The sequence below is a fragment of the Chelonoidis abingdonii genome, chromosome 13 (assembly GCF_003597395.2).
Source record: "Chelonoidis abingdonii isolate Lonesome George chromosome 13, CheloAbing_2.0, whole genome shotgun sequence".
Lineage (NCBI taxonomy): Eukaryota > Metazoa > Chordata > Testudines > Testudinidae > Chelonoidis > Chelonoidis abingdonii.
In genome coordinates this window covers 1,295,397-1,321,791 of record NC_133781.1, presented here as the reverse complement: position 1 = coordinate 1,321,791, position 26,395 = coordinate 1,295,397, and the positions used below count along the sequence as shown (strand labels likewise).

At 47.9% G+C, this 26,395-nt stretch overlaps 1 protein-coding gene and 2 pseudogenes across 1 annotated transcript; all 3 read left to right on the top strand.

Annotated features, from left to right (window-relative positions):
• The first annotated feature begins 290 nt into the window (after nt 1-290).
• On the top strand, nt 291-1,810 carry LOC116825815 (olfactory receptor 2B6-like; annotated as a pseudogene).
• Nucleotides 1,811-9,064: 7,254 nt separating this feature from the next.
• Nucleotides 9,065-15,819, top strand: LOC142047706 (olfactory receptor 2B8-like). Its single transcript, XM_075072069.1, has 3 exons — nt 9,065-9,949; nt 13,078-13,143; nt 15,586-15,819. Exons 1-3 carry the CDS (start codon nt 9,170-9,172, stop codon nt 15,817-15,819), a joined length of 1,080 nt encoding a protein of 359 aa, XP_074928170.1. The 5' UTR covers nt 9,065-9,169.
• A 7,178-nt stretch (nt 15,820-22,997) lies between these two features.
• Nucleotides 22,998-25,825, top strand: LOC116825817 (olfactory receptor 2B6-like; annotated as a pseudogene).
• The last annotated feature ends 570 nt before the right edge of the window (nt 25,826-26,395 follow it).

Below are 26,395 nucleotides of genomic sequence, written 5' to 3'. Positions count from 1 at the left end.
TTTAAATGGGCTCCTGCAACATGTTTAATCATCTGTCCTGTCACTCACTCCAAGTCTTGGGCAGCAGTGACGGACTCACCACCGAAGACCCAAAGCAAGCGAAGGACCCACCGCCGAAGTGCTACCGAAGACCCAGAGCGAGCGAAGAACCCGCCACCAAAGTGCCACTGAAGACCTAGTGTACTGCCAGGTGAGTAAAAATTAAAAAGGTGTCTTTTGCCAGGGAAGGGATTCTCACTGGGTGCGGGGTGCTCTTAGGCGCGGGGCCCAATTCGGGGGAGTTGGTGAAATAGGTCTAATGCCGGCTCTGCCTTTGCTACATCACCAGTACTGTTCCTCAGATGCTGGTGAACTTCTGCAGCCCCCATCAGTTCATCACCTGGGCAGGCAGCATATCCCAGCTCTACATCTTCCTCTTGCTTGTTGGCACCAAGTGCCTCCTGCTGGATCTCTTGGCCTACGACCACTACTTCGCCATCTGCCAGCCACTGCACTACACAACCATCATGAGTCACTGCCTCTGCCTGCAGATGGCAGCCACTGTATGGTTGTGCAGCTTTGGCAACTCCATCCTGCAGACCATTCTGACCATGCAGCTGCCTCAGTGCAGCTGGAACTGGGTCAACCATTTCTTCTACAGGGTGCTGGTCCTGCTCAAGCTGTCCTGTGTCGACACTTCTGCCAATGAGGTCCAGCATTTGCTGTCAATGGTCTCTTCCTGATGGTGCCACTGGGTCTCATCCTGGTCTCCTATAGCTACATTGTCACCACAGTGCTGAGGATTCACTCAGCCCAGGGCAAGCTCAAGGCCTTCAGCACCTGCGTCTCCCACCTGGCTGTGATGTCACTCTTCTACGTCGTGGCCATTTCCGTGTATCCACAGCCTCCATCCAGCTACTCGCAGGACTGGGGCAAGATGGTCTCTGTCTGCTGTGGCATCATCGCCCCCATACTCAATTCCCTGATTGACACGCTGAGGAACCAGGATGTCCAGGGGCCCCTAAGGAGGGTGCTGGGGAGGCTATTCTGGAGAAAAACGATGAGCCAGAGAAATGAGTTGGGACTGGCTGGCTTGGTTCTCTGTGGGGCAGCAGCTCCAATCCAGTCTTAGGTCAGGGAGACTGGCTGGCTCTGGGGGGCAGACAATGGGATATGGAGCCTTTCCCATCTAGGAGGTTTGCATTTTAATCTCTCTGATCATGCCTGATCAGCACCACATGGTGCTGGGACTGGGAAACCAGAGTCAGTCACCAGGAGCCCCAGAAGGCAGAAGAGTGTGAAAAGGCCCGGCAGATGGTATTAGGCACTGCACTGTGTCCTTCCTTGGCTCCATCCATGAACAAAGCTGGCTCTGCTTGGAGAAGACTGAGCCATCTGGGCTTCTGAGAATCATCAGCTCCAGCCAGCACAGACCAGACATACACCTAATATATAATCCCTCTGATTGTCTCTTATTGAATATTGATCTAAAACCCCCATCAACATTGCCCCCTCTCTATTTAATTCTCAGATATGGATAGTTTGGGGGCTTCTTCCCTCTTCTCATGTTAAACTGATGCTACTTCGCCACCTGGGCAAGATGTTCACCAGAGTCACCATCCTGCACCAGGTGCTCCTGCCCTCATCAACATTCCTGCTCTTCTGGCTGTGCTGGCGGTACTGCACCGTGCCATCCACTCCTGGCAGGACCCATGTGCTCTTTCTCTCCGGCTGGCACTCGTGCTCCACCTTCTCCAGCCAGGGGATCTGTAAGGTGGCCATGAAGGTCTTTGTGTACAGGCCAGTCAGCTCAGGGGAGGAGGAGAGGTGAGAAAAGAGATCAAGGCCTAGACAAAGGGATGGGGTCTTTTCTCCAATCTCCTCTGAGGATTCAGATCAATGGTTGGATGCTTGGATAAGGAGGAGCTGCCTCCCTGAGCAGAGCACCCACCAGGGAATAAGTCGCACACTTGTCCAGTGATTTTCCAACAAACCAGGGGGTGGATGCTGTCAGTGGATGCTGTGCGGATCAGTCAGGAAAGGCAGACCCAGCTACATGCACTTCTGTGGAGCCAGAGATAGAACCCCTTTCCAACAGCACTAAATACACAAAACCAGTTCACCTGCAAGCAATCTGTCCTGCTGCTAGATCCTTTATCCGCCCTGCAGAGACAGGGTAGTAGACAGGACTGGGAGTCAGGACTCCTGGGTTCTCTCCCCAGATGTGGGAGAGGAGTAGGGAAGATCTGGGAGTCAGGATTCTTGGCTTCTGTCCCAGCTGTGGGAGGGGAGTGCGGTCTAATGAGTTAGAGCAGCATACTTGTCCTGGATGCTAAGACTGAGCAGCCACCTCTTATCCAGAGATCTAGAAAAGCTGTACTGCCATCCCATCTGCTGTGTCAGTCTTTTGTTAAAGACAGGAAACCATCAGTCACAGCCATCAACTAAACAAAAACCCTTTCTTTCCCACTATGAGGGATTGTCTGACAAAAGAAAAGAGTCTAATTGCTATCCTCTCTGAAAGGGGCTTTTGAAAAGTTTGGGTTACGTTCAGGTCTCAGCCAATGGAAGATTCTAACTGATGTATGTCTTGTGTTGAAATTCTTTTTCATCTGGTGCATCCGATTCAATACATTTCCAGACTTTGGCATGAATTTTCTAGGGTTTTGCCCATGGGACTGAGCCGGTTGAGGTCTCTGAACGCAAAACCCTGAACAAGGTTTGTCGTGGTATAATTCCCCACTCTGAACCTTAGCATCCAAAAGATGAGGTTCCAGCATGAATTCCTCTAAGCTTAATTACCAGCTTAGAACTTGTAGCGCTGCCACCAACCAGGAATTCCAGTGCCTGGTACACTCTGGTCCCCCCAAAACCTTGCCTGGGGAACTTCAAGACCCAGACCCTCTGGATCTTAACACAAGGAAAGTAAACGCTTTCCCTCACCGTTGCCTCTCTCAGGCTTCCCTTCCCTGGTCACACACACTTGTCCAGTGATTTTCCCACAAACCAGGAGGTGGATGCTGTCAGTGGATGCTGTGCGGATCAGTCAGGAAATGCAGACCCAGCTACATGCACTTCTCTGTGGAGCCAGAGATAGAACCCCTTTCTACAGCATAAATACACAAAACCAGTTCACCTACAAGCAATCTGTCCTGCTGCTAGATCCTTTATCCGCCCTGCAGAGACAGGTAGTAGAGAGGACTGGAGTCAGAACTCCTGGGTTCTCTCCCCAGCTGTGGAGAAGAGTTGGGGAAGGTCTGGGAGTCAGGATTCTTGGCTTCTGTCCCAGCTGTGGGAGGGAGTGGGGTCTAATGAGTTAGAGCAGCATACTTGTCCTGGATGCTAAGACTGAGCAGCCACCTCTTATCCAGAGATCTAGAAAAGCTGTACTGCCATCCTATCTGCTGTGTTCAGTCTTTTGTTAAAGACAGGAAACCACAGTCACAGCCATCAACTGAACTAAAACCCTTTCTTTCCCACTATGAGGGATTGTCTGACAAAAGAAGAGAGTCTAATTGCTATCCTCTGAAAGGGGCTTTTGAAAACTTTGGTTACATTACAACCAAAAACTAACAGCACACACAAAAACTTCCCTCCCTCAAGATTTGAATGTATCCTGTCACCTGATTGGTCCTCTGGTCAGGTGACAGCCAGGGTTACTGAACTTCTTAACCCTTTATGGTCAAAAGAGATAAAAAGTACTTCTGTTCTATTAACTCCTACTATCTGTTTATGACAAGGTTTGACTGCTTAGTTTTGTATAAGTGACAGGATCAGGTTAATACCTGTGATCTCTGGGCCCCCTTATTCCACTGGAAATGAACACAAAAACTCTCCCGCTGCTCATGGGGCTTGCTTGAGTTTGACTCCCTTTGGATTCACTTCGATTCCCTTCTTACTCTGAAGCAGAAAACTTTTTAATGGCCCCACAAGGAGACTCATCAGGGGTCATGTCAAAAACAGCACATTTTTAATAAGTCCTGATTGCAGGATCCCCCAGCTGGAGCCAAGAGCCAAGACTCTAACAATGTCCAGCATGTCATATTCTGGAGTCTAATGAGGGCACTTCCTCTGCCAGGGACAGTTGGCACCAGTCCCAGACTTTCCTTTATCACAGACAGGGGCTGAATCTCTTGGCACCAGATCCTTGGCCCAGTCAGCCAGATACTACATATCCTTCTGCATCAGGTCATTGTCCAGTTACGCAAGTGCCACATACCCTTCTGTACCAGGTAACTGTCCAGTTATTCCAGTACCCCATGTCCTTCTGCAAAAGGTCATTGTCAAGTTTCCGTAGTGTGTAGAATAAGCCTATTCATCAGGTGTAAATGCAGGTATCCGAAGGCTAAAAAGATTTGTTCTATGCTGTTGGACACTGATGCAATTCTTTTTTCCAGGTTCTGGGTATAAATCAGGGTTAAGCTGTTATTTACCAGCACCCTGGCCTGACCTAACTTTCCCCACAAAACTGTCAACCCTGGTCCTTGGGGTTCCGCAAACATCACCAGCTGATTGCCAGCCCTTTGGGGACGATGCAGGGAGGAAACTCTCCCCATACTCTCCAGCTCTGACAACCATAAGGGTTTATCTCCCTCCCCGTACATGGCCCTTAGAAGTCTGGGACGGAGATCCTGAGCTGTGTGGGAGAAGACACCTGCAGTCTCAGAGACGCGGGGCTCTTCCTGGCCATGCTTTGGACCTCAGCCCACCCAGACACATAGAGTTACCATCCCTGAAAGCTTGGGGACACAAGGACGGCTATAGAGGGGTCTGGCTTGCCAGCCGTCCTTGTAGCCGTCCATCGTATATTTCTGCATCTATCCAGCTCTCTCCTCTTCTGTCCATCTCTCTCTTTCTTTATTTTCCTCTGCCTTTTTCTGTCCTTCTACCAAATACCTCTGACTTCCTCTCTTTCTCCACATCCATCCCTCTCTCCATCTGACTCCCCCTCTCTATTTCCATCCCCCCATGCCAAGCCTCCATCAGTCCACACACACTCAGTAACTCTCTCTCTCTCATCTCTGGCTTTTCTAATGTTCCCGGCACTGCAGTAGGTGGGTTCTCAGGAACCCCTTCCCACTGAGACAGGCTTTGGGCATCCCCACCTGGCTTGGGTTTCCAGAGCCAGAGGTGAGTGTGCTGCTCATACAGCAGGTGGACAGAGTTAGCTGGTTTCCTTACCCTCCTCCTCCCAAAACCCGTAGATGTTCATCCTATCAGCTTAGGGTGCCTCATCTCCAGGCTCCGCAAGCACAGAGCGGGTTTCAGTGAAGGGGAGCAGACATTACAGCTAAGCCTTTGCCGTGGTATCGGAGCATTTGAACAGCCCGGAGCTGTTCAGGCAGGAGCAGTCTGGGGAGAGCAGAGCCGGAGGTGAATGGAGGTGAGTCAGGGGAAGAGGGAGTTTGAAATAGGCAGAGCGAGGGAGTGAGGAAGGGAATAGCACAATGAATGAAGACAGATAGGCAGACAGACTGACCAGGGGATTATGATGATTAGGATGAATGGATGTTTCATGTCACATCTCCAAAATCAGGATTGTTACCAGCATAGGCTTATCAATAGCACAGACGCTGTGGGTCCAATCTGAGCTGGTTGGACAGAGCATTGGTGAGAGTCCAGCGGGTGCATGGATCTGCCCCACCTTACTATCCTCCTAAAGTTTTCTTTCTCCCTCAGTCTCTCTCTGGAGCAGATCCTCAGTGGGTACCAACAAGTTATATTACAGTTGAACCTAGAAGCTCTCACAGAGGTGGGGTCCCCACTGTGCCAGACACTGCACAGACACACAGTGAGAGACAGTCCCTTGCCCAGCTGAGATCAGCAGGGTGACCAGATGTCCCGATTTTATAGGGAAGATTCCGATTTTGGGGTCTTTTTCTTCTATATGCTTCTATTACTCCCCACCCCATGTCCCGATTTTTTACACTTGCTGTCTGGTCACCCTAGAGATCAGGGCCCTGTTCTTTTGGGTGCTGCACAGACTCACAGTAAATGAGGGACACACAATCCATGCCCCAATCTAAGTAGGTAGACAGAATAATGGAGGGCAAAAAGGAAGATTATTGTTCTCACTTTAGAGATGAGACCCCAGACTCTGAAAGTTGAAGTCACTACCCCCAAATCACCCTGTGATTCTGTATCAGCATTGGGTACTGAAGCCAGCTCTTCAGTGTCCTCAGCCAGGACTAATCCCCTGGACCATTCTTGGGGATAAGTTCCTCCCATCCCCTCTCACTCACTCACCTTAATGTCTTCTAGACTCTTCCCATGTCATCATTTCATTCGTCCTCCTATCACCCCATGGCCATCACCACATTGTGTGGGACTTCAGGTAAATTGGACAGAAATTAATTGCCAGCATCACTTTTTTATACTGTTTTTCCATCAATTCCACAGCCTCTCCCCAGCTCATCCCTGCTTTTTTTTAAACAATATCCAACGACCCAGTGAGTTTAACTAACACCTCTCAACTGTGCTGCTGAGGAGTCTGTTGCCTTTCAACTTATCTACACTCCTTGTCTTCATCTTTCTGTCCTGAAGCCATTTTTGAAAGAATGGCCAAACAGCATTGCTCTTTGACAACCATCACCAACTGTATCTTCCTCCCTTTCTTCTTTCTCACTCAGATTTCTGTCCCCCCCTTCTTCCTTCCAAGTATCACATGCATGGATGTACCTATTCGGAGGTACAAAAGCCTCAGTAGGTGCCCATGTTCCTGTCAGGGAATCCAAAGTATTTGTAACATTCTTAGCCCTTTTGAGTGACACTGATAGAGCTAGAGGAGGGAAGGAGAGAAGTGGAAGAATAGGAATAAAGATGAAAATGAGGATGGGGAGAAAGTTGAAAATATACAACATGGATCTGCAAGAGATTGAATGAGGATGTGATGAATGGTAGCTACGTACAGTGTTTGGTATCATATTGACCACTATCTTAGAAATGCAGAGAGACAAGGTGGGTGAGCTGATATCTTTTATTGGAGCAACTTCTGTTGGTGAGAGAGACAAGGTTTTGAGCTTACACAGAGCAGGGAAAGGTACTTCAAGTGTCAAAGCTAAGTACAAAGAGGAACAGAAACCTACATAGTTAACACATATTTCAAGGGATCGTTCAAGGTAAAGTTGCCAGTGAACTTGTCTTCCATCATAGAGAGGAATGGGCAAGGGGGAGAACCTGGAGCAGGAGGCTCAGGTGGTCACAGATTGTTATAATAAGCCATATATCCAGCCTCTCTATTCAATCCATGATTTTAGTGTCTAGCAACGTTATGAATTTACAACACATACTTGATGGTGTCCACATCCTGAGCCCCTTCTTCTGGCGTTCAAACAATCTCCCAAGCTCACCATGCTCAGCATCATAAGCAAGCTCCCCACAGAGCAGGACACTCCAACTTAAAGTGGTACCAGACCCTGCCAGAACAGACACAAAACCTGCAGCCATATTTCCATTTCTGTGATGATCAACACCATCCACAACATGGCTTTCAAGATCCACTACTCTAAAACACACCAGTCGCAACATGTGGTGTATTTCCTCCAGTGCACTAAGTACTCCAACAACAAATATGTGGGTGAAACCAGACAATCACTATAGTCTTCAATGAACTCACACAGGAAAATGATAGAAGACAAAAATATCCTATCAATGGTGGATGAAAACTTGATACAAAGTGATCGCTGTATTTATGCCCTATCAATCCTCATCCTCAAAGAAAACCTGCACAAAACCTTCAAAAGACCAGCCTGGGAGCTTAAATTCATAACTTTGCTGAACACAAAAAATCATGGACTGAACAGAGGCAAAATCTATATCCCACTAACTCCACCCCCATCAGCTTATTTCTCCCTCTCCTTTCCCCTCTATGACTGGAAGCATGTTACAGACCATTTCACCATGGATGGTCCATTCAAAGTGTTTTAAGTGCTTGTAAGTGAAAAATCTTCTTCACTTTGCATTTAGCTGTGACACTCTGAGTATGTTTCCCAGACCTGCAGAAATGCTCTGTGTGAGCTCAAAAGCTTCTCTCTCTCCAATGGAAGCTTGTCTGTTACCCTAGATTTGATGGATGTGTGTACCCCAGAATGCAATCAAGGTAATTGCAACCATATTCTGTGCATTGAGACACAGTGAATTAATAAAATGGAACACCAGATAGTTAAGAGTTATTTGGAAAACAGCTTTTAGAGGCAAGGTGAAAACTAGCTGGGAGTTTCTGCTAATCAGAATGGGAGGAGGGGAAAGAAAAGTCAACAAGGGAAATTGAAAACTTTGGTGTATGGAAGACCTGGAGTCTGGGCACCTCTAATAGAAGTTTATTGAAAGTTAGGAAATGTGATGATTTTGTAAAGGTTATAGTGACCTATGTGTTTTGCAGAAGTTAGTTATAAAAGATCAGTGAATACAGTGGATTCTGGAGCAGTCCTCTGAAGCCTTTTCGAGAGATGTTTTTCTTGACATCTTTTCTCTCCGGTAGGTGAGCAACTGGCCACTGACAACCTGCTGCTAATTACTCAATACCGATCTAGTTTTTAGGTAAATATCTGGGCTGCTCTAAATCTATTGCTTATTTCTGTGTGAGCTTAAATCTAATAAACTACAGGTTCAGGTAGTGTCCACTTACTTGTATTAATATTTCATCAGACAGAAATGCTGTGTTCCCATTGATTTAAGCCTCACACCACCTGGAGTGAAACAGTGAAGTTGCCCCTGCTGTGGGCTCTGAAAACCATAGGTAACAGGTCCAATAAAAGACATTACCTCATCCACTTCATCTCTCCAATATCCTGGGACTGATCCGACTACAACAACACTGCAGACAGACAGATGAGAGATTTCCCTAACCTTTGCATAAATGTATTTAGTGCTGCAGGTGAGTCATTCCTAGGTTATTAGAGATTCCAGCCTTCCGCTAATCCATTCACTTAACACTTACATGTCTCCTAGGACTCAAGGCTACCATTCCAAAAATATCCACTGTCAATCCCAGCATTAGCACCTATTACAAATCTCCTTGCTGCCGGATATTTTTCACCCTTATTCTTTCTGGCCCCTACAGGAGATGTATGGCAAAGGGTCATGGGAAGATGGAAACCAAAGCTCCTTGGGGGAATTCATCCTGCTAGGGGTGTCTGACCGGCCACAATTGGAGCTGCTGCTCTTTGTGCTCATTTTAATCTCCTACACCATGACCTTGTTTGGAAACACCACCATCATCATGATCTCATGGCTCGACCCCCATCTCCACGCGCCCATGTATTTCTTCCTCAGCAACCTCTCTTTCCTGGACCTCTGCTACACCACCAGCATTGGCCCCCAGATGCTGCTGAATTTCCGAAGCACCCACAAATCCATCTCTTGGGCTGGCTGTGTAGCCCAGCTCTACATCTCCCCCTCACTGGGTTGCACCGAGTGCCTCCTGCTGGCCATCATGGCCTATGACCGCTATGCCGCCATCTGCCAGCCGCTGTGCTACACGGCTATCATGAGCCTCCGTCTCTGCCTGCAGCTGGCAGCCACCGCCTGGTTGTGCAGCTTCGGCAACTCCGTCCTGCAGACCATTCGGACCATGAGGCTGCCCCGATGTGGGCGGAACCAAATTGATAACCTCTTCTGTGAGGTGCCGGCCCCGCTGAAACTGGCATGCATCAACACCTCTGCCAATGAGGCCGAGGTCCTCGCCAGTTCAGTGATTTTCCTGCTGGTTCCACTGGGCTTCATCCTGATGTCCTACGGCTACATAGGCGCCACCGTGCTGAAGATTCGCTCAGCGAAAGGGAGGCTCAAGGCTTTCAACACCTGTGCCTCCCACCTTGTTGTGGTGTTGCTGTTTTATGGCACGGGCATTTCCATGTATCTACAGCCTCCATCCAGCTACTCCCAGCACCGGGGTAAGATAGTATCCCTCTTCTACACCATGGTGACCCCCATGCTCAACCCCCTCATCTACACACTGAGGAATAAGGAGGTGCACAGGGCACTGCGCAGGGCACTGAGGACTGCCCAGGGGGTCTGAGCTGGGAGAGCAATTGGCACAAAACCATTTCTATCTCTCCTGACTACTGTAATCTCTTCTGAGCCCATGTGGAACCTTCTGCTCTCTCCATAGCCCTGGCCTTCTCCAGCCGTACAAACCCTTTGGCCTCTCCGACTCTGCAGAACAAGCCTCCCCTAATCCGCCCCACAAGCTGCCTTCCCTTTCCCACTCCACACAAACCATCTCTCATCCACACAACACCCCTGCCCTCTGCTTTGCAATTCAACCAAGGACTATCCTTGATGGACCTCCAGGAACAATCTCAGTTCTTCTGCCCTAAGAGATTATTCTTATTCCTTTCTGTTGTGGTAGCGAAGAGGCTGCAACTGAGATCAGGGCTGTGCCAAGCGCAGCACAGACACTGAACAAGTTACAGTTCCTTCCTCAGTTGATATCAGGGCCCCATTGTTTTTTGCACTGCACTGACACACAGCGGTAGGCAGTCCCTTCTCCAGCTGAGATCAGGGTCCCATTGTGCTGGGCGCTGCACAGACACACAGTAAGGGACAGCCCCTGCTCCAGCTGAGATCAGGGCTATCTTCTATGGGACCAGAAGATATCTCAGTACAGAGGCTTCTCAATGAAACTAGTGCACATCTGGATAGAATAATGGGTTAAGTCAGTGAAGGCAGCTCTATAGGTTTTGAGAGTACCTGAAGAAGACCATGTGGATTTTGTGGAAGAGCATCTCAAATTCCAGGCCAGATCCACAGTGAAGTTCATGGCAACAACTAACAAGCCAGACACAAAGCAGACATTTCAGCTGTATGCAGACAAAGTGGAAGCAGACTCAAAGAATTCTATGAGCTGACACAGAATCCAGGTGGAACCATTCGAGTCTACTCATATGAGCTCCAGGAGAGAATGAGCCAGGTGAAGCACTGGGACTCACAACAAGTTTGAGACATGAATATGTTCCTGAAAGCGTAGTTAGTGCTTGGGATCTGGGATGACTCCCGTCACTGTGAAATGAAGAGGTTTAAAGAAGAGTCCAGTAAGAATTTCTATGAACTTGTGCAAGCTGCCACTGCATGGTCTGTATTCCTTGGTGGAAAATCAGTCTGCGTACAGCGCTGAGAGGAGCTCGGACAGTGCCAACATATCTATCAACTTATGTGAGCGAGCATTTGGAGACTAACTGCTGAAGTACTTATAGCCGAGGTGAAGATCAGTTGTTTGTTTGATACTGGCTCTGAAATCACCACTATTACTGAGTTGCATTTTCAAAAATATTTGAAAGATAAGGAGCCAATCATACACCAGATACACAGTTTGTACATGTAACAGGAGCTGATGAAAAGGAAACTCCAGAGGTGGGATGCCTTGAAACAGATATAGAGTCTGTGGAGTGATTCTATCACTACCAGTAGGTGGCTTTGATCTTGGTCCATGTGGACCCTCCATTACAGCTGGTTGGGAATTTTTTAACTCAAAATTTTCTTGTCACAATAAGCTGATTCACCCAACCTGAACATTTTGGGGTGGGGTGTTGGTGGGTGACAACATTTTTTGAGAAAAGTAAAAAAGTTTCAAAATTGTGGAAACCTCCCTTTTGGACATTTAGTAAATGGAAATTTCCATCTTTATGGTTCGACACAAATTAAAGTTAACTAGAGATTTTAAAAAAATCAAAACATTTTTAAATTGTCAGAACAAAACAAAACATTTCACTTGACCCAAATTTTTGGTTCATGCAAATTTTCAAGATTTCAACCCTTCGTGCTGATTCCAGATGGGAAAATGTATAAAATCTCAAAATAATTTCACAAGATGTGAACAGCCTTTCCTGCCGATCTCTGTTCTCCATCATTCGAGTGCCCTGCTCAAGATGGCATTGATCCGTGAGTTATGTGAGTGGAGGAGACAATGAATTCCTGAACAAATATCCCTCACTTTCGTAAACTCTTGCTACATCATCTACTGACCAACTTGGTAACTAGAGGGCCCAGAGCTCTGCGAGTGTAATCACTTATCTCCACACACAGTATTGTTATTTATTATTTGTGTTAAACTGACAATGCCGAGGTGCCCAGTCATAGACCAGGTCCCCACTGTGCCAGGTGCTGAACAAACACAGAACAAAAAGACAATCGCTGCCCCAAGAAGCTGACGATCGAAGCATAAGACAAGAGACAACAGATAGATACAGACAGATGTGGGAGAGCAAAGTAACAATGAGACAGTATTGGTCAGCAAGGTGAACAGTAGTCTTGACACACCAGCAGCTGGTTCTCTGCATCGTGGAAGTACTTAGGAGACCAGACCCCCTTGTGCGAGGCACTGTACAAACACATAACAAACTAACAATCGCAAGGTATCAGGCTGGATGCAGGAGGCCAGGCTAGATGGACCTTGTAGTCTTTTCTGTCCTTAAAGGCTATGAATCTATTGCTACCATTTTAAGGGTGTGTGTGTGTGAGAGAGAGAGATGGGGGTTTGGCTGACCTAAGGTGGAGCGTTGGGAATGGAATATGGGATCTTTCCCTTCTATGGGGTGCTGGTTGTAATCCAGCTCCAGCACAGATGTACTAGGGAATGTGTTATGGGACCTTTCCTTCCCGTTAGTGCAGGCTCCAATCAGGCCCTTGGGCAGGCATAGTGCTGTGTGTGGGAATGGAATATGGGGCTTTCTTTATTTTTTGTAACAAATAAAAGACAGGGGAAGTTGACAGTAAAGAATATAAATCTGAAGTTAGGAATTGTAGAAAATTGATCTGGGAAGCAAAAGGACACAAGCAGACTTATAGGTAATATGAAAAAGGTATTTATAATACATTGGGGGGCAGGAAGTATCCTGACAATAGCATTGGTTGAATACTAGATGGAAATGGTAGGCTTATCAATAATAATGCAGAAAAGACTGAGTTCTTCAATAAATGTTTCTGCTCTGTATTTGGGATAAAAAACAGGAGATATAGTCTCATTATATGGTGATTATACTTTTTCCATTCCATCTACATGTACCTGCAGTCCCCATCCCAGGACCAGGGCAAAATGGTATCTCTCTTCTACACCCTGGTTACCTGCATACTCAACCCCCTGATCAACATGCTGAGGAGGTGCACAGGACTCTGCAGAAAGTGCTGGGGAGGAGCCCAGCCACTCAGGGGACCCAAGCTGGTGCAGTAGTTGGGCATGGAACCATCTGTGCCTCTTTTGGGTTCTGTAGCATCTTCCCTGCCCATATGGACTTTTCTACTCTCTGCCCACTTCCACCCTTCACAACTGCCCTTGCCCTCTCTCACCTCAAAGAAAAACCTACCCTCCTCGAGCCACACAAGTCCCCTGCCCTCTTTCAACCCATGTAACCCACCAACTCCTGGGGCATGTCTACACCTAAAATTCTGCATCGGTGCAGCTGCACTGCTGTAGAGCTTTCCTGGTAGAAGCACTCTACACTAATGCAAGAGAGGTCTCCCATCAGCATAGTTAATCCACCTCCCTGAGAGGCAGTAGCTATGTGGCGGAAGAACCTGTCTTGCTGACATAGTGTGGTCTACTTAGGGGGGTTAGGTTGATATAACTACTTTGCTCAGGGGGTTGGATTTTTACACTAATATAGGTCTGTAGTGTAGACCAGATCTCAGAGTTCTGAGATTGCACCAGGATATCAGCTTTCATTAAAAAAAAGTTTCTCTCTGTCTCACCCCTTATGGTTGGTTAGTAAAGCTGGAAAGATGACACCAGAATGACCTAAAGACTCAGAAAGCAGAAGGAAAAGAGGAACAAGCAAATTTATTTTTTAAAACAAACCTTCTTCTTATAAGACAATCTCCTGATTTTTAGAGTCTGACACCCCCTTTTGGAATGCTCTGGGCTGGCAAGACTTCACACCCCCTACCGAGAGAGGAAGACACGATAGCCCTTCCTCCACTCATATCTCTGCTCCTCTGGAGGGTTGGAAACTCCATTTACTGGACTACATGTCATGTGTTTGTCTGGGACCCACCAGCCCAATTGTTGATTTTGAACCACTTTGGCTATGGGATTTCTCCAACATTAATGGAAAGAGGCCTGTTGATTTCAGGGTGCATCAGATTGGCCCCCAAAGTGATCACTCTTGGCTATGGGTGGTGTTTTTTTCCAGGGAGCTCACAATGCAGCTAGGCAGCTTCACTATTTGGATATCAATTAAGGATTCATTACTAGAATTGGTTTGATAATTGCTGAGCTAGGTGTGTGCAGACATAGGTTCATTAGCATCTGGAACAGAGGTTCCCATGATGCAGTATTTCCCTGCTTTTTCTGGTCCCAGAATTCAGTGCGGTTCTCTGTTCTCCATTCTGTATGTAAATTGAGATGTCTTTCTGTCCCATCTTTTATGCAGATAAGGCTAGAGGAGTCGTCTCTGCTTTCCATTCTGTATGCTAATGGAGATGTCTTAATCTTGTAACCCTTGTCAGGAGGGGCCTAGGTGTGTCTCCCAATGCCCTTCACTGCTCTCTGCAAGTTTTTTTCCTCTGATGGGTTTTGGTTTAAGCAGAGGCTGGGGGAGAGGGGTGTCTTTCATGAGTCAGGCTGGATACTGCACCCTGGTTCCCCAAGAACACAGAGGTGTCTGCTATCAGGATGTTCACCAGAGTCACCATCCTGCACCAGGTGCTCCTGCTCTCATCAATGCTCCTGCTTTTTTGTCTGTGCTGGTGGTACAGCACCGTGCCATCCACTCCTGGCAAGACCCATGTGCTCCTCCTCTCCACCTGGTGCTCGTGCCCCACCTTCTCCAGCCAGCTCTTCAGCCAGCATCCCAACAGTTTCCACCTGATGGAGCTGGCCAAGCATATCTGCCACCTCCTGCCCAGAGGCAGCCCAGAGCTGCTGAAGGGGCCCGCCTTGGACCTGCTCCATTCCCTCTTCTGGTGAGAGGCAGCTGCACTACAGGACTTCATGCTACAGCCCCACTGGGTGTCATAGGTCCTCCAGCACCTTGGTATTCTGAGGCTTGCGGAGTGCAAGGCCTGCTCTTAGGCCTGGAGGCAGCAGCCTGGCTTCCACCAGGTGCAGATCTGAAAGACGGCCTTGGAGGTCTTTGCGTATAGGCCAATCAGCTCAGAGGAAGAGCAGACTGAACAAATGCTTCCTAAAGAAGAGATTGAGGCTCCCACAAAGCAGTGGGGTCTTTTCTCCGATCTCCACTGAGGATTCAGCGCAGTGGTTGGACACTGATAAGAAGGCCTTCCAGAGCAGGGACATCGTGAGGTCCACAGAGAGCCAGGCTCGCTGCAACACCAGCCCCTTCGGGAATGTGGTGGGAGCCTGTGTCATCTACAGCCACATAGCACTGAAGGTCATCAGGTTCATCCAGCTGGAGGCACTCTACCCGCTCTTTGGGTCTACATCATCCACATGGTCCAGGACCCCCAAGCCATCTATGCCTCTCACCTCTCACCCAACACCTATCTGGTCATGTTCAAAGTTTACCACAGATAGGACAGCATGTACGTGGCTGCAGTGCACTGCTCACCTCCTGCCCTGTGTGACACTATCTCCTGACCTGCTATAATGAGTTGGTCAGGGATCCACTGTGCCAAGTGGTACCGCTACACTGGCCTGGCTTCCTCCCCTAGCTCAAGCCCGGGGTGCACAACATCACCCACTGGTCCAGGCCTCTCGACCTTGTGGCATTCCTGGTGTGGAGGGATTCCAGCAAGGTATCCTGGCCCTGGAGGCACCAGCTCCTCTTCCACCAGGTGCAGGAGATGTGTAAGCTGGCCATGGAGGTTTTTGTATACAGGCCAGTCACCTCAGAGGAGGAGGAGGAAAGGGACATAGCACTTCCTAGAAAAGAGATCAAGGCCTAGACAAAGGGGTGGGGTCTCTTCCCCAATTTCCACTGAGGACTCAGGCAATGGTTGGATGCTTGGATAAGGAGGAGATCACAGACCCCACTAGGGAATAAATCACACACTTTTCTAGTGATTTTCCCACAAACCAGGAGGTGGATGCTGTTAGTGGATGCTGTGTGGATGAGCCAGGAAATGCAGACCCAGCTACATGCACTTCTGTGGAGCCAGAGATAGAAGCCCTCTTCTACAGCATTAAATACACAAGACTAGTTCATCTACAAGCAACCTGTCCTGCTGCTAGATCCTTAATCCACCCGACAGAGACAGCTAGTAGAGAGGACTGGGAGTCAGAATTCTTGGCTTCTCTCCCAGCTGTGGGAGGGGAGTGGGGGTCTAATGAGTTAGAGCAGCAAACTTGTCCTGGATGCTAAGACTGAGCAGCCACCTCTTATCCAGAGATCTAGAAAAGTTTTACTGCCATCCTATCTGCTGTGTCAGTCTTTTGTTAAAGACAGGAAACCACCAGTCACAGCCATCAATTGAGCTAAAACCCTTTCTTTCCCACTATGAGGAATTTTCTGACAAAAGAAGAGAGTCTAATTGCTATCGTTTCTGAAAGGGGCTTTTGAAAACTTTGGGTTATGTTCGGTTCTCAGAACAAGCCAATGGGAGATTCTAACTGATGTATGTCTTGTGCTGAAACTTTTTTTTCTCTGGTGCATCTGATTCAATACATTTCCAGACTTTGGCATAAATTTTCTAGTGTTTTGCCTATGGGATTGAGCCGGCTGAAATCTCTGTCCTCAAAACCCTGAATCAGGTTTGATTGCTTAGTATTTTATAAGTGACAGCATCATGCTAACTCCTGTGATCTCTGGGCCCCCTTATTCCACTGGAAATTAACACAAAAGCTGTCCTGCTGCTCATGGGGCTCGGTCGAGTATGAATCCTTTTGGATTCACTTAGATTCTCTTCTTAATCTGAAGCAGAAAACTCAACAGAGGCCATGTCACAAATAGCACATTTTTAATAAGTCCTGATTGCTGGATCCCCCAGCTGGAGCCAGGAGCCAAGACTCTAACAATGCCCAGCAAGTCACTTTCTGAAGCCTAATGAGGGCACTTACTCTTCCAGAGACAGCTGGCACCAATCTCACACTTTCCTCTGTCACAGACAGGGGCTGAATCTCTTGGCATCAGATCCTTGGCCAGCCAGACTGATACTACATATCCTTCTGCATCAGGTCATTGTTCAGTTACTCCAGTACCACATACCCTTCTGTACCAGGTAACTGTCCAGCTATTCCAGTACTCCAAGCCCTTCTGCAAAAGGTCATTGTCAAGTTTCTGTAGTGTGTAGAACAAACCTATTCATCAGATGTAAATGCAGGTATCTGAAGGCTGAAAAGAGTTGTTCTATGCTGTTGGACACTGATGCAATTCTTTTTTTCCGGGTTCTGGGTATAAACCAGGATTAAGCTGTTATTTACCAGCCGCCTTGACCTGACCTAACTTTTCCCACAAAACTGTCAACCTTGGTCCCTCGGGCTCTGCAAACATCACCAGCTGAGTGCCAACCCCTTGGGGACGATGCAGGGAGGAAACTCTCCCCATACTCTCCAGCTCTGACAGCCATAAAGGTTTTTCTCCTTCCCCACATACAGCCCTTAGGAGTCTGGGATGGAGATCCTGAGCTGTGTGGGAGGAAACACCTGCTCTCTCAGAGACACGGGGCCCTTCCTGGCCGTGCTTTGGACCTCGGTCCATCCAGACACATAGAGATACCATCCCCGTAAGCTTGGAGACACAAGGATGGCTGTAGAGGGGTCTGGCTAGAGGGTCATCTTTCTAGCCTACCACCATACATTTCTGGATCTATCCAGGTCTCTCCTCTTCTGTCCATCTATCTCTTTATTTATTGTCCTCTGCCTTTCTCTGTCCTTCTACCAACTCACTTCTGACTTCCTCTCTTTCTCCATATCCATCCTTCTCTCTCTCTTAATCCCCCTCTCTATTTCCATCCACCCATGCCTAGCCTCCATCAGCCCCCCTACACTCAGTAACTCTCTCTCACCTCTGGCTTTTCTAATGTTCCCAGCACTGCAGTAGCTGGGCTTTCAGGAGCCCCTTCCCACTGGGGCATATGTAGTAGGAGGCTCCGGCTCACCTCCAGGCCCCTCACTCGCATACTGAGCAGGTCTGGCTGCCTAGATGGGGGACCCCATGACCAAGCAACACTGACTTGCAGTGTCTGGCCAATGACCACATTTTCTCTGTTCTCCTCCCAGTAAGACCCCCTGGGACCCAGCAGCAGGTGTGATGACACCTACATCCTCTGTTTCCAGAGCCAGAGATGGATGTGCTGCCCACACAGCAGGTGGACAGAGTTAGCTGGTTTCCTTACCCCCCTCCTCCCAAACCCCTTAGACATTCAGCCCCTCGGCCTGGGGTGCCTCATCTCTGGGCTCCGCAAGCACAGAGTGGGTTTCAGTGAAGGGGAGCAGGGATTGCAGCTAAGACTTTGCCCTGGTATCGGAGCATCTGAACAGCCTGGAGCTGTTCAGGCAGGATCAGTCTGGGGAGAGCAGATCCGGAGGTGAATGGAGGTGAGTCTGGGGAGAAGAGTTTTGAAATAGCCAGAGTGAGGGAGCGGGGAAGGGAACAGCACAATGAATGGAGACAGACAGGCAGACAGACTGACCAGGGGATTATGATGATTAGAACGGATGGATGTTTCCTGCCACATCTCATTAGAGATTGTTAGATGCTCAGACACTGTGGTGCTGAGGACCAGAACACTACTATAGATTAGTAGATCTGGTTAGGGTTGGAATCTGTCTTATCCAGGGCCCCTAATCCACAAACATATTCAGGAATAGCTTTCTACAGGAGAGAAGTTAATCACTTGGGTATGCATCTGCAGGACTGGATCCTGTGTTTGTAAAATGCTTTGTAAACCTATTGTTCCGTGAGAGTCTCTGATCCTGCAAAGATTTATTCATGTACTTAGCTTAAGCCCACAGGCAGTCCCACTGACATCAATTGGATGTGGTTTGGGTAAAGGAGATTAAGGCATGTAGGCAGCATAGCCCCAATTTATAAAGGGATTTAGGTGGCTACAGATGCAGATGGGTGCTAGGGGCCTAACTTCTATTGGAATCAAAGGGGGTTATAAAATCCTTTGGAAAATTCTACTGGGTGCCTGTCTCATATTTAGCCCTATCTGAGCCCATAATTCTCCTGAAAATCAGTGGATTGATTCTATGAATTTGGGTGCCATTCCTTAAAGCTCCATTGGAAACCCCAGCTCTAACTGCTGTCGACCAGGGTCTAAATTATAATTAGTGGTAGAGCGATTATCTTATTCCCTCCTTGCGTGTTTAGACTATGGTCCCTGTCAGTTGCACAGAGAAGTACATACAAATAATAGATTCATGTTTACAGTGACAGTAGAATCATAGAACCAAAGACATGTAGGACTAAAGGGTACTGCCAGAGGTGATATGGTCCCTACCCCTATATTGAGACAGGAATAAGATTACCTAGACCATACCTGACCAGTACTTGTCCAACCTGTTCCTAAAAAACTCCCAGGATGGTATGGCATTCTGTGGTGCAATTCAGACTAGTGAGGGGTTGTGTCACCCTTGCACTGCAAAATTGACTGCCTCACAATGTTTTCCTGTTGTAGATTCCAACATGGGTCGCTCATGGATCAGCATGCGGGTCACACCCTGAGTGTCTAAGTACAGCCACAGCCTGTTCCTACAACTCTTCCCCAGCAGCTTATCCGCAAACACTAGCCACACTCTGGCTTCTACCAGCCTGGGTTACTATTTGTGGGGTGACCCCAACACATTCCTAGTCCAGAATCCTCCTCCACCCACCTCCAAGATGTGTGTTCTGCACTGCCCAGACCTCTCCTGGACAGTTCAGATATTTTAGGTCTGTTGCCCCAATGAGGGGATCAATATCCAACAGTTTACCACTTTAAATGGATTTACTCACACAATTCAGATTAAACACAGCAATGGATCAGTTTGGATTATGGAATAAAAACGTTTATTTCACTACAAAGAGAGAAATTTTAAGTGAGTACAAGTATAAGGCATTAAAGAGAGAAATGGTTAAAAGAGAAATAAAAATAAATCGCTTCCTAGTACTAAACCTTAGCAAAGCAGACTTTGCTCAAGGTGAAATCTCTTACGACATGCTCCCAGTAACATTGCTGAGGCAATTCTCAGGCCAGGATTTGCTCCAAAGTCCAAAGGCTGTTTCTTTTGTCTTCTCAGGGGAAAGAGAGAGGGATAGATAGGGAGACATACCTTGGGGTGTTTCTGCCCCTCACTTTTATTATCCAGTCCCCATTGAAATGAATTTTTTTGAGGGTTATGCCTAGATAAGTACATTCCTGATATGAGGACGAAGACAAGGAGTCTCATGGTGAAAGATGTGCCAGGCTGTTGTTTGTTTAAATGCAGATCAAGTTGTTCCTGCCCCTCTTCCTTGTCTAAGACTGGCCACTTGACAGGTGATTGCCCATCGATTTTGGTGACACTTTGCTATACTCCTTTGTGTTCAAGAAATTGCTTTACACAGACTTGTTCAGTAAATTCGTTTCAGACCTAATTTCAGCTTATGTTTATTACTTTATGTAGAATATTACTACACACATTTTGTGATGATAGAATTGACAAGTGAGTTATTGGTTTTCAAAGCTCTCTCCAATAGCTGTGCCAATGCAGCGTTATAAGTGTAGACTTGCCCTTAGAAAATTTTCTTAATAGCTAATCTGAATCTCTGTTAGTACAGGCTAAGGCCATTACTTTTTGTCCCACCCTGGATGGACACAGAGAACCATTGATCACCATCCTCTTTATAACAACTTTTCACATATTTGAACACTGTTTCCAAGTCCCCCTTCAGCCTTTTGTCCTCTAGACTAAACATGCCCAGTTCTTTCAGCCTCTCCTCATAGGTCATGTTTTCTAAACCTTTGATCGCTTTTGTTGCTGTCCTCTGTACTCTCTCCAGTTTGTCCACAGTTTTCTTAATGCACAATATATTATATTATTAATTAATTAATAGTAATAATAATTGAGATAATCGAGACAACCTACACCCATTCAATTCTTTCAGTCTCTCCATATACTTAACTTCTTTCAGCCATAGATCATAGTCAGATAGGTAGATAGATTTCTGTTTATCAGCCAGTTTTTCAAAGTGATCTAAAATGGAAACAAATTGGTAGATTACCCTGTAATTTGCCATTCCACATCAGGGGCAGAGTGCAGTTAGAAGTGCAAATTTGGGGTTTGGTCATGGGGATCCTGACATACATCCTTCTGCAAAAAATTACCACTTAAGAACTGCCAGTGCTTATAACATTTTCCTGAGCAGAGCTGGGGAACAAACCAGTTACAGAAACCACATGAAATGGACACCAGTGGACTTTCCCTGGGCTCATCTAGTGTCTCGCACCAAGAACCAGAGGCAAAAGGGAGTGGTTACAAAGTTATTGGGTTTGGATTCTGGGTCTATAGATTGGTAGGGATGGCTGATGAAACCTCTGAAATTCAGGAAGTGCTGTGTTAAATGACTGCCTCTAGGTGTAATCATAGCAATTATTAATGGTTTGTTGTTAATGTTCGATAACTAATTGACAACTCCAAAAAACTGAAAGGCAATAGAGGTAACACAGATAAATAGAAATACTTTTTAGCATGTCCCCAAATTAACCTGTGTTACTCATACTCCATGACATTACCAGGGAAAGATTGGGCATTTATTCTAGACGTCGGTTTCTCACTGAGGTTGGTCTAGAGCTCCTTGGTAAATAAGAAGTTAACACAATGACATACAATGTTTCTATGACTGCTACAAAAATTACTAATAAGATGCGTGACAGTTCATAAGACTTATTAAAAAATTTCTAAATTCATTTGCAAATTATTTTAAGGGTCAGAGTTAAGGTTACAATTTGAGTTAAAAGCATTTTTCTTTCAAGTTTCTGAGAAAGGCATTATATGTTAAAATGACCTCATCATATACACTATCAAGAATTCAAATGTTTCAAGAATATATGTTCCCATGATTCAAGTACAAGTCAGCCTCTAACTGTCTGCACTGAGGAAGACATTTCTGTTATGTCTCATTGTCTATCCCCAGGCATACATATTGTAGAACTGCCACCAACTGCCACAGCTGCACTTTTCCATGACAAGTTGTTTGAGCTATTGTTGTAGTCAGGTTGGTCCCAGGATATGAGCAAGACAAAGTAGGTGAGGTAATCTCTTTTATTGTACCAACTTAAGTTGGAGGCTTCAAAAGAAAGCTGCACAACACCTTCAAAAGATGAGCCTGAGAACTTAAATTCATAAGTCTTCTTGTGGCAGATTTATGTTACCAATCTGCCCGGGGTGTCAGGTGATCAGGCTGAGGCCACAGGATCTTTAGAGGAGGAGATGGAGGAGCACACCAAGTGACTAAATTTTAAAGCTTTATGAATAAAATAATAAAATAACAGCGGTGAGTGCTGGGAATGCTCCCACGTCACTCAGAGGAAGAAAGAAAACATTAGTGCCCCGGCCCTAATCCACTTTCATACTCACACTCACACTACCCGAGGCTGGCCAAGCCTTGATGTAATGAAAGAAGAAGAGGGGGAAGGGTGGATGGGACTTCTTCTCCCGTGCACGAGTCATCCAGGGTGCACCGTTAATCTCCAGCTTGCTTCAGCTCTCAGGAGGGTTTTTAAGTGCTGGGTTCTTTTGGGGTCATTTTGTTCAGGGACCTCTGTTCCTGCTTCTCTTTGTACCAGTCCAAACCAGCCTTCTGTGGCTTTCTCAGCTTTCCCAAAACACACCAGCCACAGGGAAGCGAAAACGGTTTCTCTCCCATCCCCCACCACTGGCCTTCACTGTCTCGCTCATTTTTGCAGCCCCTGCAGTTCTGTTCAGCTGAATCCTCCTTTCTCATGGTTGGTCGGGGTGGAAAAGGTCCCCATCTTTCTTGGCCGGTAGCTGAGAATCAGATGTGTGCTGTGGCTTGGGCAGGAGTCAGCGTCTTATCTTCGGACTGAGGTAGATGAAGTGTTGACTTAACCTGTTCTCTGCTCTCTCCCTCCCTCTTTGGCCTCTCGCAACCTCTAAAAGAATCTTTCACTCCACACTCACACCTTTGACCCTTCCTGACATGCTTTCCAATGCCTGCACCAGCATTAGCAACATACAAGGCTCATCTGCCTCCCCGTGGGACCCCCTGAGTGAGGGGGTCCTTGGGGCTGTGACATTCTGGACACTGAAAAACCTGGACTTAACTGAGACTCTGGTTTTATGGCCCTGTAGTGAGGCTGACTGGCCTCCTGTCAAGCGGGAGAGCAAGGTACCATTACACTTCCCTTGGAGGGCGGATCCTAGATTGCCCTGCCCCACTAGCCGGAAGTATCAGGGCGTGGCCGGAAGTATAAAAGGCCAGCTCTGCAGCACAGTTGAGAGAGAGCCGGTGGAGGAGAAGGACACTCTGCCTATTTGGCCACATCCTCAAGAGGAAAATTCGCCTGACTGTTCCTGATCCTCAGACACTGAAAAGGATTGGCCCAGCGTGCCTGCCGCCATATACCCTGAAGAGCCAGAAGAGGCCTGGAGGCTAGAGGTACCAAACCCCGGACTGTCAGGAAGTTGCCTGGGGCAGCCATGGAGCAGCTGGCTGAAGAGCCAGTGGTGCCTCAGTTGGCACGTTGGGGCTAGATCCCCACCAACCCAGGGGCAGACAATCCTGCCCCTGCCAGGGTACTGGACAGGGACATGGTGGAGTAGGATGGGCCCATGTCCCCCTGCCACCTCACTCCAGGGTGGCTAACTCCCTACACTGTTCAGAGAAGCCCCAGCCCTGAAGAGGAGCCTCTCTGACCAGCTACCCTATAGACCATTTATTTGCTGGCTGCCTGAGCTCAGCCCAGGCCAAAGCCAGTCCTGATAGACTCTGTTTAAGGGCTGACAGCTTGGGTCACCCAAAACCAGGCTAAAGCCTGACTAGAACTGTTGATCACACAGCCCTAATGTGGGCTTGGGGCTGTCCTGCGGACTCTGGACCTGGCAAGAAGGACCAGCCTGAGTGGCCTCTCTCTGAGGGGAAGAGTGAGGGACCATTACAGGGCTATTACAGCAAATTGTAACACACCCTGCAGTCTACTTACCTTCCATTATCTGACAACTGCAGAGGTGTTAATTTCCCACTTCATGTTTATTGCCCACTTCACTTTAAATGGGCTCCTGCAACATGTTCAACCATCTGTCCCGTCATTCGCTCCAAGTCCTCGGCAGCACTGACAGACCCACCACCGAAGACCCAGAGCAAGCGAAGAACCTGCCACTGAAGTGCCACCGAAGACCCAGAGCACTGCCAAGTGAGTAAAAATTAAAAAGATGTCTCTAGCCAGGGAAGGGATTCTCACTAGGTGCAGGGCGCTCTTAGGCGTGGGGCCCAATTCGGGGGAATTTGTGGAATAGGCCTAATGCCAGCCCTGCCTTTGCTACATCACCAGCACTGTTCCTCAGATGCTGATGAACTTCCGCAGCACCCATCAGTCTATCACCTGGGCAGGCAGCGTATCCCAGCTCTACATCTTCCTCTCACTGGCTGGCAACAAGGGCCTCCTGCTGGTTCTTTTGGACTACGACCACTACATCGCCATCTGCCAGCCACTGCACTACACAATCATCATGAGTCTCTGCCTCTGCCTGCAGATGGCAGTCACTGTATGGTTGTGCAGCTTTGGCAACTCCATCTTGCAGACCATTCTGACCGTGCGGCTGGAACTGGGTCAACCACTTATTCTATGAGGTGCTGGCCCTGTTGAAGCTGGCCTGTGCCAACACCTCTGCCAATGAGGCCAAGGCATTTGCCATCAGTGGTCTCTTCCTGATGGTGCCACTGGGTCTCATCCCGGTCTCCTACAGCTACATTGTCACCATAGTGCCGAGGATTCGGTCAGCCCAGGGCAAGCTCAAGCCTTCAGCACCTGCGTCTCCCACCTGGCCGGTGTGGCCATTTCCATGTATCCACAACCTCCATCCAGCTACTCGCAGGACTGGGGCAAGATGGTCTCTGTCTTCTGTGGCATCATCGCCCCCATGCTCAACTCCCCGATTGACACACTGAGGAACCAGGATGTCCAGGGGCCCCTAAGGAGGGTGCTGGGGAGGCTATTCTGGAGAAAAAGGATGAGCCAGAGAAATGAGTTGGGACTGGCTGGCTTGGTTCTCTGTGGGGCAGCAGCTCCAATCCAGTCTCAGGTCAGGGAGACTGGCTGGCTCAGGGGGGGCAGACAATGGGATATGGAGCCTTTCCCTTCTAGGAGGTTTGCATTTTAATCTCTCTGATCATGGCTCCACATGATGCTGGGACTGGGAAACCAGAGGTCAGTCACCAGGAGTCCCAGAGGGCAGAAGAGTGTGAAAAGGCCCGGCAGATGGTGTTGGGCACTGCACTGTGTCCTTCCTTGGCTCCATCCATAAACAAAGCTGCCTCTGCTTGGAGAAGACTGAACGATGTGGGCATCTGAGAGTCATCAGCTCCAGCCAGCACAGACCAGACACACACCTAATATATAATCCCTCTGATTCTCTCTGATTGAATATTGATCTAAAATCCCCATCAACATTGCCCCCTCTCTATTCAGTTCTCAGATATGGATAGTTTGGGGGCTTCTTCCCTCTTCTCATGTTAAACTGCAGCTACTTCTCCACTTGGGCAGGATGTTCACCAGAGTCACCATCCTGCACCAGGTGCTCCTGCTCTCATCAACGCTCCTGCTTTTCTGGCTGCGCTGGTGGTACAGCACCGTGCCATCCACTCCTGGCAGGACCCATGTGCTCTTTCTCTCCGGCTGGCACTCGTGCTCCACCTTCTCCAGCCAGGAGATCTGTAAGCTGGCCATGAAAGTCTTTGTGTACAGGTCAGTCAGCTCAGAGGAGGTGGAGAAGGACCTAGCATTTCCTAGAAAAGAGATCAAGGCCTAGATAAAGAGGTGGGGTCTTTCCTCCAATCTCCCCTGAGGATTCAGAGCAATGGTTGGATGCTTGGATAAGGAGGAGCTGCCTCCCCAAACAGAGACCCCACTAGGGAATAAGTCGCACACTTGTCCAGTGATTTTCCCGCAAACCAGGGGGTGGATGCTGTCAGTGGATGCTGTGCGGATCATTCAGGAAATGCAGATCTAGCTACATGCACTACTGTGGAGCCAGAGATAGAACCCCTTTCCTACAGCATTAAATACACAAAACCAGTTCACCTACAAGCAATCTGTCCTGCTGCTAGATCCTTTATCCGCCCCTCAGAGACAGGTAGTAGAGAGGACTGGGAGTCAGGACTCCTGGGTTCTCTCCCTAGCTGTGGGAGGGGAGTGTGGTCTAATGAGTTAGAGCAGCATACTTGTCCTGGATGCTAAGACTGAGCAGCCACCTCTTATCCAGAGATCTAGAAAAGCTGTACTGCCATCCCATCTGCTGTGTCAGTCTTTTGTTAAAGACAGGAAACCATCAGTCACAGGCATCAATTGAACTAAAATCCTTTCTTTCCCAGTGTGAGGG

Excerpts from the sequence above, each read along its gene's own strand:
- LOC142047706 (XM_075072069.1), top strand. The coding sequence starts at position 9,170 with ATGACCTTGTTTGGAAACACCACCATCATCATGATCTCATGGCTCGAC. Across the intron at positions 9,950-13,077 it reads ACACACTGAGGAATAAGGAG|GTGCACAGGACTCTGCAGAA; the intron begins GTGCACAGGGCA and ends CATGCTGAGGAG. Across the intron at positions 13,144-15,585 it reads AGGGGACCCAAGCTGGTGCA|CTCAAGCCCGGGGTGCACAA; the intron begins GTAGTTGGGCAT and ends TTCCTCCCCTAG.